The sequence below is a fragment of the Phacochoerus africanus genome, chromosome 15 (genome assembly GCF_016906955.1).
Source record: "Phacochoerus africanus isolate WHEZ1 chromosome 15, ROS_Pafr_v1, whole genome shotgun sequence".
Lineage (NCBI taxonomy): Eukaryota > Metazoa > Chordata > Mammalia > Artiodactyla > Suidae > Phacochoerus > Phacochoerus africanus.
Window position 1 is genome coordinate 30,467,865 of NC_062558.1, and position 19,795 is coordinate 30,487,659.

Sequence of the window (19,795 nt, forward strand, 5' to 3'; positions counted from 1 at the left end):
ACAAGAATCCTTTAATGTTAGCCAAACTGAGCTTCTCACTCTTAATCATATGTTGTACCTTTCCTTCTCCTTCCTTTGTCTTTTCAGAGATTTTTTCTCTGTCTTTAAAAAAATCCCAGGAGTTCCCCGTCATGGCGCAGTGGTTAACGAATCCGACTAGGAACCATGAGGCTGTAGGTTCGATCCCTGCCCTTGCTCAGTGGGTTGACGATCTGGCATTGCCGTGAGCTGTGGTGTAGGTTGCAGACATGGCTCGGATCCCTCGTTGCTGTGGCTCTGGCGTAGGCTGGCAGCTACAGCTCCGATTAGACCCCTAGCCTGGGAACCTCCATATGCTGCGGGAGCGGCCCAAGAAATGGCAAAAAGACAAAAAAAAAAAAAAATCCCAACTGCCAATACCTGACACTGTTGTTTTCTTTGACCCCCCCACTCAAATCCTGCCTTGCCATGGAAGCCTTTTCTTTCTGCCTCAGTCCACTCTGCCCTCCCATCTTCTAAAACACATCCAGGACCATCGTATCACATGGTTCGGTATTTCTCATAAGTTGCATTGTATTCTTGGTTATTTCTCATGGATGTGGGTCCTCCCTCTGTAGCTACATCATAAATTCTTTGAGCTGAGGTCTGTGTCCTATATTTTTCTGTCACTAAATAAAACTTTTTAAAATACTGAATATATCCCAACTGGTTTTATTTTAAAATACTGAATATACCCCAACTGAATATTTAAACAGCTGAGACCATTTTCCTCATTTGTATTGAGTAAGCATTGTTTATAAAGTACCATGGGAAATATAATGATGGCTAAAATACATTTTCTCCCCCCACCAGGGCATTTATAGTCTGGTAGAATCTATAGACTTTGTACACCCAGCTCAGTGTGCTCAGTGATAAGAAAGAGCTACAGACTCAGTTCTATAGGAAATTGAAGGGTGAACACATTGTCATTGGTGAGGATTGGAGGTTGCGTGGGTGGCTGCATCCCTGAATTTGCCCCTAAGGTTTCAGCAGATGAAAATAGCTAGGCTTGGATAAGGCATTCAAGGCTGGGTGACAAACCTGAAACAAAACCATAGAGTAAAAGCACCAAGGCTTCTGTAGGGGTACTTGTGAAATCGTTCATGTGGATCGTTACTGCGCATGGAATTGAGAAGGTGAACCTTTGATCGTATCAGTCATTTAGCAGCATTTCTCAGACTTAAGCATCAGAATTACCAGAAGGGCTGAAAATGCAGGTAGCTGACCCTACTCCCAGAGTTTCAGTAGGTTTGGGGAGGGTCCCAAATAATTTGCATTTCTAGTAAGTTCCTACATCACAATGCTGCTGCTGCTGCACATTTCGAAAAGTGCTGATTGAGAGGATTCGTCCATCTGGTATCTGCCTTAGAGAAATGTCTATCTTACGTATATAAGTATCCCAATGTTAATGCATCATTGGGTTCTTGTTCCTTTATGAGTATACATCTGGTCTTCCTATAGATTGTAAGTTTGGGCTTCTTACATCCCATAACCCCCAGCAAAGTGCTGTAACAATGGTAATACAGTAATAAATTCTGTACTTGCTAACTTGGCATCTAAATCTAAAATTATCTGCATGAGAAGCACATGCTTCTGGAAACCTTTTTGATCTGGCAAGCCCTATGTGATTCAAAATATAAAGCAAAAATGCAGCAGTTCTCAAACTTTTTTCCTTAGGACTCCTTTACATTCTTAAAAATTTCTGGGGTCTTGGAGTTCCTGCTGTGGCTCAGTGGTTTAAGAATCCAACTGTAGCAGCTTGGGTCATTGCGGAGGCGCAGGTTCCATCCCCAGCCTGGTGCAGTGGCTTAAAGTATCCAGCATAGGTCACATTTGTGGCCTGGATTCAATCCCTGGTCTGGGAACTTCTATATACTGCAGGTGCAGCCATTAAAAACAAAAAGTTACTGCAGTCTCCAAAGTTTTTGTTTATGTAGGTATTATCTATGATACTTAGCATATTATAAATTAAAGCTTAAAATATTAATTCATTAAGTTCCCACTGTGACCCAGCGGAAACAAATTCGACGAGGAACCATGAGGTTGCAGGTTCGATCCCTGGCCTTGCTCAGTGGGTTAAGGATCTGGCGTTGCTGTGAGCTGTGGTGTAGGTCACAGATGCAGCTTGGATCTGATGTTGCTGTGGCTGTGGCTGTGGCCAGCAGCTATAGCTCTGATTGAACCCCTAGCCTGAGAACCTCCATAAAAAAGCAAAAAAAAAAAAAAAGCAAAAAAAAGTTCATTCATTAAAAAAAAAAAACCCATTGCATATTACATAAATCTTTAATGAAGAGTAACTATTTTTGGAGTTCCCTGGTGGCCTAGTGGTTGAGGATCTGTCATTGTCACTCCTGTGTTTTGGGTAACTGTTGTGGCACAGCTTCAGTCCTTGGCCTGGGAATTTCCACATGCTGTGGGTACAGCCCCCTCCCCCTGAAAGAAAGAAAGAAAGCATGACTATTTTCTAAAGTACAAAATTTAATTAGAAGGTGGCATTGTTTTACATTTTTACAAATCTCTAAATGTCTGGCTTTAACAGAAAACAAGCTTAATAGGAGTTCCTGTCGTGGCTCAGTGGTTAACAAATCCGACTAGAAACCACGAGATTGCGGGTTTGATCCCTGGCCTTGCTCAGTGGGTTAAGGATCCCACTGAGCTGTGAGCTGTGGTGTAGGTTGCAGATGTGATCCCACTGAGCTGTGAGCTGTGGTGTAGGTTGCAGATGTGGCTCGGATCCCGAGTTGCTGTGGCTCTGGCGTAGGTCAGTGGCTACAGCTCCAATTAGACCTCTAGTCTGGGAACCTCCATATGCGGCAGGAATGGCCCTAGAAAAGGCAAAAAGACAAAAAAAAAAAAAGAAGAAGAAAAGAAAGAAAACAAGCTTAATGGAAGAATGACTTCTGCATTTAATCTGTAGCAACACATTGTTTTGGTTGAAGTACATAAAGAAAATTGGCCTCACATAGGCCTATAGGAAAGGAAGAGCATTTTCAGATAATTAATGAATATTCTTTTTTTTTTTTTTTTTTTTTTTTGCTTTTTAGGGCTGCACCCATGGCATATGGAAGTTCCCAGGCTAGGGATCAAATCAGAGTTGCTGCCGCTGACCTACCCCACTGCCACAGCAACTCAGAATCAGAGCCGCATCTGCGACCTACACCACAGCTCATGGCAATGCCGGATCCTTAACCCATTGATCGAGGCCAGGTATTGAACCTGCATCCTTGTGGATCCTAGTTGGGTTTGTTAACCACTGAGCCACAAAAGGAACTCCCTGGATTTTCTTCTTTAATATTACTCAAAAAATTGATAGGTTGTAGTTTCTTAAAGGTGGAATCTCAAACTATAGGAATGAACTTTTTTGTTGCATAAAAATTCATTGTTCTAATTTGTGCTTTGAATGAATCCTTTACCATAAAAGATTTTGTAACATTATACATTGTTGGTTGGAAAGTATTGACTTACTGAGTTATGAGATCTTCCAAATATTGGTACATTTCATTTTGCAATATAAAAACTATATTTGTTAATACCATCAATCTCATCAGAAAAAATCTGTGGTATTGAGAAGCTCTTAAGCTCACAGCAGAGGATATGTTTTCTAAAATTCTGTTTCTTGAAAACTTGATATTTTTTTTGGGGGGGGGGGTCTTTTTAGGGCTGTACCAGAGGCATATGAAAGTTCCCAGGCTAGGGGTAAGATGGAGCTGTAGCTGCTGGCCTATGCCACAGCCACAGCAATGCAGGATCCAAGCCGTGTCTATGTGACCTACACCACAGCTCACAACAACGAGAGTGAGGCCAGGGATCGAACCCTGGTCCTCATGGATCCTAGGCGGGTTTGTTACTGTTGAGCCAAGGCAGGAACTCTGAAAGCTTAAATTTTTATCATTGTCAACAAATCGTTGTCCTTGAAGTAACAAGCTCACATAGTTCATTTTCAAGAGGATGTCTGTGGATACCAAGTCTGGGTAACCTTAGTCAGACCTCTGAAGGGGGAAATAGTGTTCCATGAACCAAGTGGCTAATGGAGCTTGCACCCCAGTCACACATGTGCTTTTCATTGAGACATCCTTAAGCAGTGCTGTGCAGCAGAGGTCTTTGTGTGGACTTCCTATTTTGTTACTCAAGAGTATTAAAAAGGCACTTATTCAAGGTACAAATTTAATAAAAATTACTCATTTTTCAGCTTCATCAGGTGCTTTAAATCACATTCTTATGTGAAAGCAGTTTTTTTCTTTCTCTGCAGAATTTTTTTTAATTACTCAGTGAATTTCAATACATTTATAGTTGTACAATGATCATCACAATCTAGTTTTATAGCACTTCCATCCCAAACCCCCAGCACATCCCCCCACTCCCTCAAACTGTCTCATTTGGAAACCATAAATTTTTCAAAGTCTGTGAGTCAGTATCCATTCTGCAAAGAAGTTCATTGTGTCCTTTTTTTTAGATTCCACATGTAAGTGATAGCATATGATGTTGATGTCTCATTGTCTGACTGACTTCACTTAGCATGATAATTTCTAGGTCCGTCTATGTTGCTGCAAATGCCATTATTTCTTTCTTTTTAATAGCTGAGTAATATCCCATTGTGTGTATATGTGCCACATCTTCTTTAGCCACTCCTCTGTCGATGGACATTTAGGTTTCCATGTCTTGGCTATTGCAAATAGTGCTGCAGTGAACATTGGAGTTCATGTGTCTTGCGAGTCGTGGCTTTCTCTGGATATATGCCCAGGAGTGGGATTGCTGGATCAAATGGGAGTTCTATGTTTAGTTTTCTGAGGAATCTCCATACTATTTTCCACAGTGGTTGCACCAATTGACAATCCCACCAACAGTGTAATAGGATTCCTTTTTCTCCATACTCTCTCCAGCACTTGTTGTTTGTAGACTTTTTGATGATGGCCATTCTGGCTGGTGTAAGGTGGTACCTCAGAGTGGTTTTGATTTGCATCTCTCTAGTACTTAGTGACGTTGAACATCTTTTCATATGTTTTTTGGCCACCCATGTGTCTTCTTTGGAGAATTGTCTGTTTAGATTTTCTGACCATTTTTTGATGGGGTTGTTTGTTTTTTGGTACTGAGCTGCAGAAAGTGTTTATAAATTTTGGAGATTAATCCCTTTTCAGTCTCTTCATTTGCAAATATTCTGTGGGTTGTCTTTTCATTTTGTTTAGGGTTTCCTTTGCTGTGTAGAAACTTTTAAGTTTAATTGAGTCTCATTTGTTGATTTTTGTTTTTATTGTCATTACTCTAGGAGGTGGATCTAAGAAGATATTGCTGTGGTTTATGTCGGAGAGTGTTTGGCCTATGTTTTCCTCTAAGAGTTTTATAGTATCTGGTCTTATATTTAGGTCTTTAATCCATTTTGAGTTTCTTTTTGTGTATGGTCTTAGGAAATGTTTGTTTCATTCTTTTACATGTGGCTGTCCAGTTTTCCCAGCACCACTTATTGAACAGGCTGTCTTTTCTCTATTGTGTATTCCTGCCTCCTTTGTCATAGATTAGTTGGCTGTAGGTGCATGGGTTTAATTCTGGGCTTTCTATCCTGTTCCACTGATCTATATTCTGTCTTTGTGTCAGTACTGTATGGTTTTGATGACTGTAGCTTTGTAATATAGTCTGAAGTCACAGAGCCTGATTCCTCTGGCTCCATTTTTATTTCTCAGGATGTCTTTGGCTATTCTGGGTCTTTTGTGCTTCCAAACAAACTTTAAAATACTTTGTTTGAATTCTGTGAAAAATGTCCTTGGTAATTTGATAGAGACTGCATTGAATCTGTAGATTGCCTTGTGTTAGTGTAGTCATTTTGATAATATTGGTTCTTCCAATCCAAGAGCATGGTATGTCTTTCCATGTATTTGTGTCATCTTTGATTTCCTTCATCAGTATCTTATAGTTTTCAGAGTACTGGTCTTTTGTCTCTTTAGGTAGGTTTATTGCTAAGTATTCGATTCTATTTGATGCAATGGTAAATGGGATTGTTTCCCTAATTTCTCTTTCTGATCTTTTGTTGTTGGTATATAGAAATGCAGTCAATTTCTGTGTATTAATTTTTTATCTCACGACTTTGCCAAATTCATGGATGAGCTCTAACAGTTTTCTAGTAGTGTCTTTAGGATTTTCTAGGTATAGTATCATGTTTTCTGCAGATAGTGATAGTTTTACTTCTTCCTTTCCAATTTGGATTCCTTTTATTTCTTTTTCTTCTCTGATTGCCATGGCTAGGACTTCCAAAACCATGTTGAATAGTAGTGGCAAGAGTAGACATCCTTGTTTTGTTCCTGATCTCAGCGGGAATTCTTTTAGCTTTTCACCTTTGAGAATGATGTTAGCTCTGGGTTTGTCACATATGGGCTATATTATGTTGATGTATGTTCCCTCTATGCCCACTTTCTGAACAGTTTTTATCAGAAATGGGTGTTGGATTTTGTCAAAGGCTTTTTCTGCACCTATTGAGAGGATCATATGGTTTTTATTCTTCAGTTTGTTAATGTGGTGTATCCCACTGATTGATTTGCAGATATTGAAAAATCCTTGTACCCCTGGGATAAATCCCACTTGACCATGATGTACAATCCTTTTAATGTATTGTTCAATTCAATTTGCTAGTATTTTGTTGAGGATTTTTGCAATTATGTTCATCAGTGAAATTGGCCTGTAATTTTCTTTTTTTTGTGTGTATGTGGTATCTTTGTCTGGTTTTGGTATCAAGGTGATGGAGACCTCATAGAATGAGTTTGGGAGTGCTCCTTTGCAATTTTCTGGAATAATTTGAGAAGGATAGGTGATAGCTCTTCTCTAAATGTTTGATATAATTCGCCTGTGAAGCCATCTGGTCCTGGACTTTTGTTTGTTGAAAGTTTTTAAATCACAGTTTCAATTTCAGTACTTGTGATTGGTCCGTTCATCTTGTCAATTTCATCTTGGTTTAGTCTTGGAAGATTTTACTTTTCTAAGAATTTGTCCATTTCTTCTAGGTTTTCCATTTTATTGGCATATGGTTGCATGTAGTAGTCTCTATGATCCCTTTGTATTTCTGTGATGTCCGTTGTTACTTCTCCTTTTTCATTTCTAATTTTATTGATTTGAGTCCTCTCCCTTTTTTTCTTGTAAGTCTGGCTAAGGGTTTATCAATTTTGTTGATCTTTTCAAAGAACCAGCTTTTCGTTTCATTGATCTTTTCTATGGTTTTCTTCGTTTCTATTTCATTGATTTCTGCTCTGATCTTTATGATTTCTTTCCTTCTGCTAACTTTAGGTCTTGTCTGTTCTCTCTCTAGCTGCTTTAGATGTAAAGTTACCTTGTTTATTTGAGCTTTTTCTTGATTCCTGAGGTGGGCTTGTATTGCTATAAACTTTCCTCTTAGAACGGCTTTTGCTGCATCCCATAGGTTTTGGAGTGTCGTATCTTTGTTGTGATTTGCTTCTAGGTATTTTTTAATTTTCTTGTTGATTTCTTCAGTGATCCATTGATTGTTTAGTAATATGTTGTTTAGTCTCCATGTGTTTGTGTTCTTTGCAGTTTTTTTCTTGTTGCTGATTTCCAGTCGTATAATGTTGTATAAGATGCTTGAGATGATGCTTGATATAAGCTCGTTAAGATGCTTGATATGATTTCAGTTTTCTTTCTTCTTCTTTTTTTTTTTTTTTTTGGTCTTATGTCTTTTTTTTAATTTTAATTTTTTTTTTTAATTTTAGAACCACACCTGCAGTATATGGAGGTTCCCAGGCTAGGGATCTAATTGGAGCTGTAGCTGCTGGCCTATGCCAGAGCCACAGCAACTCCAGATCTGAGCCATGTCTGTGACATGGCTCAGAGCAACACTGAGCAAGGCCAGGGATCGAACCTGCAACCTCATGGTTCCTAGTCGGATTTGTTTCTGCTGCGCCATGACAGAAACTCCTCAGTTTTCTTAATTGTAACTGAGGCTTGATTTGTGGCCCAGAATGTGATCTGTCCTACAGAATGTTCTGTGTGCACTTGAGAAGAATGTGTATTCTGCTGCTTTTGGATGGAATGTCCTATTAAATACCTTCTGTTAAGTCCATCTGGTCTAATGCTTCATTTAGGGCCTGTGTTTCCTTGTTGATTTTCTGTCTGGATGATCTGTCCATTGCTGTAAGTGGGTGTTAAAGTTGCCTGCTATTATTGTGTTACTATCAATTTTTCCTTTTAAGGTTGTTAGCAGTTGCCTTATATGTTGAGGTGATCCTATGTTGGGTGCATATATATTTACAATTGTTATATCCTCTTCTTGGATTGATCCTTTGATAACTATGTAATGTCCTTCTTCGTCTCTTATGATATTCTTTATTTTAAGGTCTATTTCGTCTGATATGAGTATTGCTTTTCCAGCTTTCTTTGGATTCCCACTTGCATGGAATATTTTCTTCCATCCTCTCACTTTCAATTTGTATGTGTCTCTAGAAGTGAAGTGGCTCTCTTGAAGATAACATATATATGGATCTCGTTTTCGTATCAATTCAGACAGTCTATGTCTTTTGGTTGTGGCATTTAGTCCATTTAATTATTGATATGTATGTTTTTATTGCCATTTTATTAACTGTTTTGGATTTTTTTTCTTTTTTCTTCCCTTCTCTTGTTCTCTTCTGGTTTGATGACTATCTTTAGTGTTGTATTTGAGTTGATTTTTCTTATTTGTGTGTGTATCAATTGTATTTTTTTGTTTGTTTGTTTGCAGTTACCCTGAAGTTTTGATACAGGAGTCTATATACATACAAGATTGTTTTACCTTGTTGGTCTCTTAATTGCAAGTGCATCTCCAGTGTCCTGCATTTGTACCCTCCTCTTCTCATGATTTCTAATTTTGGTAATGTATTTGTGCTTAGATGATTTCCTACCTTTACTGTATATATGCCTTTACTCGTGAGCCTTGTCATTTGTGGTGGTTTTGTTTCTAGTTGCAGGCTTTTCTTTTCTGCCTAGAGAAGTTCTTTTAGTATTTGTTGTAAAGCTGGTTTAATGTTGCTGAATTCTCTTAGCTTTTGCTTATTTGTAAAGCTTTTGATATCTCCTTCAAATGTGAATGAGAGCCTTGCTGGGTAAGATAATCTTGATTGGAGGTTTTTTCCTTTCATCAAGTTAAGTCTATCAAGCCACTCCCTTCTGGTCTGCAGAGATTTTGCTGAAAAAGCTGCTGATAATCTTACTGGGGTTCCCTTGAATGTTACTTGTTTCTTTTCCCTAGCTGCTTTCAGTATTTTCCTCTTTGTCTTTAATTTTGGTCAGTTTGACTAATATGTGTCTCGGGGTATTCCTCCTTGGGTTTATTTTATCTGGTACTCATGGTGCTTCCTGGATTTGAGCAAGTGGTTCCTTTCCTGTGTTGGGGAAGTTTTTGGCTATTATCTCTTCAAATATTTTTTCTGTCCCTTTCTCTCTCTCTTCTCCTTCTAGCACCCCTATAATACAGATGTTGGTGTGTTTTAACATTGTCCCAGAGTTCCCTTAGACTGTCTTCATTTCTTTCAATCTTTTTTCTCTTTTCTATTCTGCATCAGAGATTTCCACTAGTCTGTCCTCCACCTTGCTTATTCATTCTTCTACCTCTTCTTCCTTTTTTTTTTTTTATCCTTTTGCCATTTCTTGGGCTGCTCCCATGGCATATGGAGGTTCCCAGGCCAGGGGTTGAATTGGAGCTGTAGCCACCAGCCTATGCCAGAGCCACAGCAACTTGGGATCCTTAACCCACTGAAAAAAGCCAGGGATTGAACCTGCAACTTCATGGTTCCTAGTCAGATTCTTTTCCACTGCACCACAAATGGGAACTCCTAGCCTCTCTTCTTATGTCTGCCCCCCTGTGGCTGAAGTTGGTGTGGGGGCTTGCTGTAGGTTTCCTGATGAGAGGGACTGGTGCCTGCCCATTGGTACATGGGGTTATTCTTATCCCTCTGGTGGGTGGGTCATTGTCTCTGGGGGTGATTGGAGGCAGCTGTGTGCCTGGGGGCTCTTTAAGCAGTCTGTTTACTGATAGGTGGGGCTGTGATCCCACCTGGATTATTGTTTGGCCTGGGACTTTTCAGCACTGATGGGTGGGGCCAGATTTTCCCAAAATGGCCACATCTAGAGGAACACACACTGATGAATATTCCCGAGACCTTTTCTTCCAATGTTCTTCCCCCACAACGAGCCACAGTCACCCCGTGTTTTCCCAGGAAATCCTCCAAGATCTGCAGTCAGGTCTGACCCAGATTCCTGTGGAGCCTCTGCTTTGCCCTGGGACCCAGTGCACATGAAAGCCTGTGTGCGCTTTTCAAGAATGGGGCTCTGTTTATCCAAGTCCTGTGGAGCTCCTGTGCACAAGCCCCACTGGCCTTCAGTGCCAGATGCTCTTGGGGCTTTTTCTCCCAATGCCAGATCCCCAGATTTGGGGACCTGATCTCTGGGGCTCAGAGCTCTTACTCCTATAGGTGAGTCTCTGTGATACAGTTACTTTCCAGTCTGTGGGCTGCCCACCTGGCAGGTATGAAGTTGCTTATATTGTGTAATCGCCCCTCCTGCCATCCTGATAAGGCCTCCTCTTTGTCTTCTGGAGTAGAATATCTTTTTGAAAGTTTCCATTACATTTGGTAGAAGTTTGTTCAGCATTTGGTTGTAATTCTGTTGTTTTTATGAGAGAAGGTGAGCTCCAGTCCTTCTGTTCTGCCATCTTAATCCTGTCTATGTGAAAGCAGTTTTTTTTTTCCCCTGCAAGCTCCAGTGGCAAAGAATACAGAAAAGAACAGTGCAGTGTAGTTCTACCTGCTGCTGTGTTAGAGCACCCACAGGTTTACCCACTGCTGCATTTGTACCACCAGTGCAAATGTCAGCATGGTGGGAAAAGGCAAGTAACGTTTAGGAATATTGTGAAAATAGTTTTGACTCCCTGAAGGGGTCTGTGGGCACCCTCAGAGTGCATGGAGCACACTTAGAGAACCACTGTATTGTAGTAATGAAAGTCAGTGTCATTCCTGTCTCAGAGATCTCACTCTCTACTTTGTAAATTCAGAGATTAGACTCATACTAACAAATGCAGAGATGGTAGTTCATAAATTATAACTTTGTGTATTTATGGTGAGAGAAATGCCAAAAGGCACAATTCCCTTTGTTCGCTCTTAGAAACCCAAACCTTAATCTGAGCACAGGATTTTGGAGCATTGTCTGAAATATCCTCAATGCTACAGATTTTTACCCAGCTTTTCTAAGTCAGCAGTATACCTGCTCTATAGACTCCCTGTGTTTATTTTCTGGAGAACCCTTCTCCAGTGTCAGTAAAATAGACCTTTTCTTTTTAACTCTTTTTCTAGACTTTTTGGGCTATGCTTTTTAGTTTAGCAGTACACGATCACCTTTCTTCATTTTGGTGTATTTTCACGTTAAGTTATACATATGAGATGAGTGTGGGTATGTGTATATGTATGTAAGAATCTGCAGTTTAACAAGATGCCCAGGATTCGTAGGCACATAATGAACAAATGGAGTGGATACCCACATACACTACCCACCCTAGTTTAAGAAATTGAACATTACCATTATGTTGACTTTCTATATTATTTTTATAACAGATTATTACAAAACAGCAGTATTTTTTGTTTGTTAAATTTTAAGTTCATTATGTTTAGGCTGCTTTCTTCACAAATCGACTTTTTCAGGAGTTCCCATTGTGGCACAGCAGAAACGAATCCAACTAGTATCCATGAGGATGTAGGTTCGATCCCTGGCTCTGATCAGTGGATCAGTGATCCAGTGTTGGCATGAGCTGTGGTGCAGATTGAAGACAAGGCTTGGATCCTGCATTACTGTGTCTGTGGTGTAGGCCAGCAGCTATAGCTCTGATTTGACCCCTAGCCTGGGAACTTCCATATGCCATGGATGTAGCCCTAAAAAGCACACACACACAAAAAAAAATCCACTTTTTCTTCTTTCTTTAATTCCTCCCTCCCTCCCTCTCTTTCTTTCTTTCTTTCTTTCTTTCTTCCTTCTTTCCTCCTTCCTTCCTACTACCAAACTACAATGTAGGACGTGTAATTTTATACCTACCTATTCATTCCCATACTGCTGGGTTCATCTACTGATTGAGCCCTTCTGTGATTATCAGTCTTCTCCCTATATTACCAAGCCCTTCTCTGAGCATCCTCTTTCCCTCTTTGCCTTATCTAGAACTTGGCTGGCCCCTGAAAACACTGTTTCCCCTGCAGCCCTCTCAAGGGCCCACCTCAGACTTGACCACATGTTGTCTGATGCCGTGAACTGCTCCTTCTCAGGTTTTCAGTCACCCCAGCTACCTGGAAGCTTTACCATCTGGTACCTCTCCTGTGGCTGATATCCACCCACCTCAGCATCTGGCCATTGTTCTTTTTAACCTCTGTTTCCTTCTTGCCATCACCATCTCCTCCTCTGCCCTGTGTTTTATACTCCCACATCCTACCCAGAATCCCTTTAGCACTTAGGCCCCAGAGTTCCATCCCCATGGTCAGAGCCTTGAAGCTTCTCATTCTAACCACTGACCCCTTGCTACTCAAAGGGGAGGAGGTGTCCTCAAAGTGGCAGCATCAGTATCTTCTGGGAATGTTAGAAAGCAGAATCTGAGGCCCCATCCCAGACCTACTGAATCAGAATCTGCTGTTTAACAAAATTCCAAGAGATTTGTATGCATGTTTGAGTATCCAATATCTTCATTGTAACAATCCTTCATTCTCCTTGAGACCTCTCATCTGATTTTTCACTCTCAGACCCCACCCTGTCTTCGCTTCCCTTTTTACCCATCTTAATTCCTCATGCAGTTCCTTCTTTTTTGGCTGCACCATGGCATACAGACATTCCCAGGCCAGGGACTGAACTCTAACCAGAGTAGTGATAACTCCAGATTCTTAGCCACTAGGCTGCCAGGGAACTGTGCCATTTTAATCACTCCGTTAAAACCCTCCGTTAAAGTCACCTTCACCTCCCTTGCCTTTCTCTTCTATTTTAATTCAACTGACCAGAATTTTGATTGCAGTTTAACTTAGCTATCTACCTTCCTTGTATCTGTGCCTGAGCAGAAAGAAGCTTGTTATTAGAGAACAAATAATGGGTGACTGGTTTCACTTTAAATTCATGACCACAAACCTCATGTATACTTTGTGCTGTTTGGCATTCCTACTATGTTTCCCCAGTAAGTGTCTGTTTCTCTGCTCAAAGACAAATATTTAGTGTGTTCAGCACTCTGTGAACTCCCCAGAGATTTCTCCTTTCCTGCTTACCGTGCCGGCCGATGAGAAAAATGGAAGAGTAACTTTTATGTAGTAGTTTTGAAATAGCATAACTCAGATGGGACTTGAACCCATGGGCTGGAACTCTAACCCAGCCAAACCCCAGTTTGGGATTTGAACCCACAGTCTTCTAATTAAAAATCACACACTTTGTCTCAGGACTTACTGTAGTTCAGGTTCTTTTTGTCTCAACACAGAAAGAATTCAGCAAGAGGCAAAATGATAGGCAAGAAGTAGATTTGGAGAGAGTTCCCATTGTGGCTCAGTAGTTAACGAATTCGACTAGTATCCATGATGAGGCAAGTTCAATCCCTGGCTTCTCTCAGTGGGTTAAGTTTCGATCCCTGCCCTGGCAACTTCCATATGCTGCAGGTGTGGCCATAAAAAATTTAAAAAAGAATTAGATTTATTTAGAGAGATACACATGCCATAGAATACAGTTCATCTCAAAAGGCTTGAGGGTGGCCCCAAAATATGGGGTGGTTATTTTTTTTTTAATTTTATTGGAGTATAGTTGATGGGTGGTTATTTTTTATGGGCTGGGTAATTTCATAGGCTAAGGAGTATGAGGATTATTCCATTTGGTGGGGGGAAGGGGGTGGGGAATTCTAGGAATTGGGCCACCACCCACTTTTTGGCCTTTTATAATTGGCTGTCATGTTGCCCATGGTCATGTCATTTAGATGCTGATGTATGACTGTGAGCTTTAGTGAGGCTCAAGATCTCCTGAATCTTTCACCATCTTGGATCTAGTTGGTTCTAACCAGTTTTTGTTGTGTCCTCTATGGTTATATCATTCTTTTAAAAGTTGTGCCCTGCTCCCTTCCTTTCTGTTTCAGTTTCTTAGGAAATATTTGTGGAATGAATGGATGACCATCTTGGGGGAAGAGTTCCTTCAGAGAGTGAATCTATTAGGCAAAGTACTAGCACCCCAAGGTGCCACCACTTCTTTAATTGAGTGACCTTGGGAAAGTTACCTAACGTTTCATAACTTCATTTTGTCTGTGAATGAGCATAAAGATAATTGTTCACCTACCTCCACAGTTATTTTGAGACTGAAATAAGGCAGTTTTATTAATTTTTTAAAAAAATTAATGTTTGAATTTTAGGGCCATACCTGTGGCATATGAAAGTTTCCAGGCTAGGGCTCTAATCAGAGCCGCAGCTGCCGGTCTACACCACAGCCACAGCAATGCTAGATCCTTAACCCACTGAGAGAGGCCAGGAATCGAACCCAGGTCTTCATGGATACTGCGGAGCCACAACAGGAACTCCCATAAATAAGGCAGTTTTATATTTGTGCTTTGTACATGCTTGGTGCTGTACCTATGTAGATCCTTTTCGTAATACTAGTCCTAATGTATACACCTGTAGTATGTGGTCTCTCCTAAGTTTGAATGTTAGTTTTAGGGAAAGATTTATGTTCCCATCTCTGCTTCTGGGCTGAATGACTTTAGGCAGCCAGTCATTGACAGATGAGGAAATACATGTGTTATTTTCTGAGGTGTTGCCTCATTAAAGAATGAATAATTACAGTAGATAATCCATAGTATTATTGTAAAGCTCAAATGGGGTAATAAGGATAACAATTATTTCTAAATTATAAGGTTCTGGTGTTGTGGTTTTCTTTCACATGTTCTAAAAGTTGGAGTGTCTTATTTCAGGTCCCAAACTCTTGATTCAATGAGCATAAGCATAAACATTTTAAATATTCTCAGTGCATTAGTGAGGCAAGAACATCTTTTTTCCTTTTGCATGTTTTGGAATTGATTGGTTTCAGTATGGCATTCACTAACCTTGAAGCATTATGCAGAGCTGTTGCTTCTGGGTCATTACATTTTGTGGGTACCATGACCAAGACTTTGATCTTTTGTTTCTCAGCGACTGATTTTTTAAAGCAAGCCTGACATGGCATTCATTAATAATGCATGAAGAAGAAACTTAAATTGGAAGATTTAAAAACCAACATTGGTGATGTAGCTCCTAATTCTCTCATTGAGACAGACTAGATTTTTCTCCTTCACTAAATCCTGGTCACAGTTCCCTGCTTTGGGATTCAGGTAACTCAGATGGACCAAGAGCCAGAGGCATGAAGATTAGACAACAGAAGACTCAAAACTTGGAGTTGATAACCATTCTTAGATGCCTGATACACCTCTGTTTCTTAGATGGAGGCTTTTAGGTGGCCAGCTTTTTGTGAGCTTAGGATGTTGAGCTGCAAGCTTTGAAACTGGCTGAGGTTGCCCAGTCATTTACTGTGGCAGGTTTTTCTCTTTAGGGAGGAGTGCTTGACCAGAGCCCAAGAATTCACTGTTTCTCCCAAGCAAAATATTTTAAGGAGTACTTCATTCTGTCTTCTCACCACCATAATAGTTTTTCCAGGACATCATGCCTCCTCTGGCTGTTCTGTCTTTACCTTCCTGACCCCAGTCCCTGTGTGATGTTGAACCAGGGTGAAGAGTGGACAAGGCAGTATAAGACCCCACTGTAACCTCTGCACTTCGCTTATTCTCATCCTCTACCAACATCTTTGCATGTGTAAATCAACTAGAGGAGACTCAAACCTCTCCATTGGTCTAAGGCAGTAGTAGGAGCAGCTAACCTTACTTGCAACTTACAGACTATGTCTGGTGAGGGTCTGGCAGTAAAACCAGTGGTTTCAAATCTGACTGAATCAGGACCACCTGATGTGGCACACAGACTCGAAGCCCACGGCCCCCATCCTGACAGTGATGGTGATGGTATGGAGCCCAGGACTGGCAACCAGTTAGGTATACAGCACTTCTCTCTCTATTGATCACAGTCTTCCCCCAAACCACTTAGTTTACCTTTGACTTTTTAAGAAACACTTTGTGCCATTTTGGACCCTTTTGGGAACCATGGGAAATCTGCAGAGTGGGCCTAATGAGGCCACTGTCATGGTTTGATTTCCTTTCAGTCTGATTATCTTTGAATAGAAAAAACTTTAGTGGCTATATTAGTTTCCTGGGGCCACCATAACAAATGACCACAAACTGGGTGGCTTCAAATAACAGAAATGTGTTCTCACAGTTCTGGAGGCCAGAGTCCACAAGCAAAGTGTCAGCATTGGGGAGTTCCTTCTGGAATTCTGAGGGGGAACCCATCCCATGCTTCTCTCTCAGCTTTTGGTGGCCGCTGGCCCTCCTTGGCTTTGTAGACACGTCGCCACAGTCTGCCTCCATCTTCTTGTGGCTGTCTCCTCTGTGCCCTCTTCTAATAAGGATGCTTGTCACCAGGCTTAGGGCCCCCATAGGTAATCCAGGACGAGCTCATCTCAATATCCGTAACTGAATTAAATCTCCAAAGACTGTTTTTCCAAATAAGGTCACATTCTCAGGTTCCAGATGAGCATATCTTTTGGGGAGGCCATGGTTCAACCCACTGCAGGGGCCATAGCAGGCTCCTCTGTCAACCCTGGCAAGGTTGTTTACTGATGCTTGGCATGGCCTGTAAGAGAGACAGTGATAAAGTGGGATCTGTGCTTTGTCATCCAAGCTTGACTAGCAGGAAAAAATGCTAAATGCCATCATTTGAGAGGGAGCCAATAAATAGCATTTTTCTCTTTGAATTCTGATTTTTTTAGTTAATATGTCTAGAAATATTTTTTCCATACTCCAATTTCCCAAGGTCTTCCTGAGATATTTTGCCTGAGCCCCAAAGTTGTAGATACATACTTGGTCTTGAGTAAATCAGAAGTTTCTGTAGAGAGAACAAATTTTCCTTTAGTACTTTCCAGATACAGCTTTTTCTTACAGTTTGAATTTGAACCTTTCACTAGTTTAACATATGTGGTTTTATATTGTTATCATGTAGTTCTGTGGATTAAACAGTGTGTATAGTTTCATAGGCTTGTCATAAAACTTAAGCAACATAGAAGTGAGTGAAGTGAAAATTGAAAGCACCCTTCTCATCCCCCTATTAAGATTGATGCACATTTTTCTGAACCCTCTTGTATGGGTTGCGTGGTTTTTAGGCACTGCACTGAGCTGGAATTATTAATACTATAAAGAGAAGTGAGGGAGTTCCCTAGTGGTCTGGTGGTTAGGATTTGATGCTTTGATGCTTTGACTGCCGTGGCTTGGGTTCAATCCCTGATCTGGGAACTGAGATCATCCTGTACGTGGCAACCAAAAAAAAAAAAAAAAAAGCTGAATAGATTGCCGGCCTCAACTACTTGTCTTTAGGATAGTAAATTGCTTCTAAATCTATTTCAGCAGCATCTACTTTTTTAAAAACTGATTTTTATTTTTTCCATTATGGCTGGTTTACAGTGTTCTGTCAGTTTTCTACTGTACAGCAAGGTAACCCAGTCATACATACACAGACATTCTTTTTTCTTACATTATCATGCTCCATCATAAGTGACTAGATATAGTTCCCAGTGCTATACAGCAGGATCTCATTGCTTATCCATTACAAAGGCAACAGTTTGCATCTATTAACCCCAAATTCCCAGTCAATTATACTCCCTCCCCCTCCTTGGCAACCACAAGTCAGTTCTCCATGTCCATGATTTTCTTTTCTTTGGATATCATATGATATTTGTCTTTCTTTTTCTGACTTACTTCACTTAGTATGAGAGTCTCTAGTCCCATCCACATTGCTGCAAATGGCATTATTTTGTTCTTTTTTATGGCTGAGTAGTACTTATTTTTAATATCTGGAGTTTTCTAGTTTCCTAGGTTCATTGGGGAGATGGTTTTATTATCCCACATAAGGAAAAATTTAGATGGTGAAAGCTACTTTCATAATAACTGTTTCTTGGTAGTTCCCATCATGGCTCAGTGGTATTCAACCTGACTAGTATCCATGAGGATGCAAGTTTGATACCTGGCCTCGCTCAGTGGGCTGAGGATCTGGTGTTGCTGTGAGCTATGGTATAGGTTGCAGTCGTGGCTCGTGGCTCAGATCCTTCATGTCTGTGGCTATGGTGTTGGCTGGCGATTGGACCCCTAGCCTGGGAACTTCCATATGCCTTGGTGGTGGACCTGAAAAAAGGCAACCCCCTCCCCAAACCCAAAACATAACTGTTTCTCCAGTAGAGTCTAAACTCTTTATATTTTTCTCTTTGCAGATTTAACACAGAGACAGACTTCATAATAGAAACACCTACAGTTGTATCAATGACTGGGGAAAGATAGTGGCAACAAGCAAACGAAGAACAGCTCTGACACACTAAGGACAATGAGTATGCTAAAACCAAGTGGGCTTAAGGCCCCAACCAAGATCCTTAAGCCTGGAAGCACAGCCCTCAAGACACCAGCTGGTAATGCTTGATGTTTTTCCTTAATAGCAAGCAAATTTCAATTTATCAGAAGCCTTCTGCTTTAATTTTTTTTTTTTGTCTTTTTGCTATTTTTTGGGCCACTCCCGCAGCACATGGAGGTTCCCAGGCTAGGGGTCGAATCAGAGCTGTAGCCGCCTGCCTACTCCAGAGCCACAGCAACGTGGGATACGAGCTGCGTCTGCAACCTACACCACAGCTCACGGCAACGCCGGATCGTTAACCCACTGAGCAAGGGCAGGGACCGAACCCTCAACCTCATGGTTCCTAGTCGGATGTGTTAACCACTGAGCCACGACGGGAACTCCTAAAATTTTTTTTTAATTTACACAACTTCATATTCTTCTTTCTTTCTTTTTTTTTTTTTTCTTTTTGGCTTTTCTAGGGCCACTCCTACGGCATATGGAGGTTCCCAGGCCAGGGGTCTAATTGGAGCTGCAGCTGCCGGCCTACACCACAGCCATAGCAACACTGGATCTTAACCCACTGAGCAAGGCCAGGGATCAAACCTGCAACCTCATGGTTCCTAGTCAGATTCATTAACCACTGTGCCACGATGGGAACTCCACAACTTCATATTCTTGAAAATATTTGAAAAAGTTTTTTCTACTGAAAGACATAGCATTTTTTTTTTTTGTCTTTTTGCCATTTCTAGGGCCGCTCCCTCGGCATATGGAGGTTCCCAGGCTAGGGGTCCAATCGGAGCTGTAGCCTCCGGCCTACGCCAGAGCCCCAGCAACTCGGGATCCGAGCCGCATCTGCAACCTACACCACAGCTCACGGCAACGCCGGATCGTTAACCCACTGAGCAAGGCCAGGGACCAAACCCGCAACCTCATGGTTCCTAGTTGGATTCGTTGACCACTGCGCCACGACGGGAACTCCAAGACATAGCATTTTATATCTAAAAGTCTTAATGAAGAGTTGACTTTTTTTTGTAGTTTATCTTAATTTCATTGATGTGCCATGACACGCCATCTTTATTTTTTATTTTTTCTTATTACCATTTTAAAAAATGTAGTTGATTTGCAGTGTTTCAGCTGTATAGCACAATGATTCAGTTATACATTTTAAATATATATGTATATATATTCTTCTATAGATTCTTTTCCCTTATAGGTTATTACAAAATGTTGAGTATAGTTCTCTCTGCTATGCGGCAGGTCCTTTTTGGTTATTTTATGTATAGTAGTGTTTATATATAGTTAATCTC

At 40.8% G+C, this 19,795-nt stretch overlaps 1 protein-coding gene across 4 annotated transcripts in view; it reads left to right on the forward strand.

Moving 5' to 3' along the window:
• Positions 1-19,795, forward strand: part of CLIP1 (CAP-Gly domain containing linker protein 1) — a 146,844-nt gene that overhangs the window by 30,370 nt on the left and 96,679 nt on the right. For all 4 annotated transcript variants that reach the window (XM_047762143.1, XM_047762144.1, XM_047762146.1 and 1 more), the window contains exon 2: positions 18,373-18,564. In XM_047762143.1, coding sequence (XP_047618099.1) covers positions 18,483-18,564 — 82 coding nt within the window. In that variant the 5' untranslated portion in view covers positions 18,373-18,482. The remainder of the gene's footprint in view (positions 1-18,372; positions 18,565-19,795) is intronic.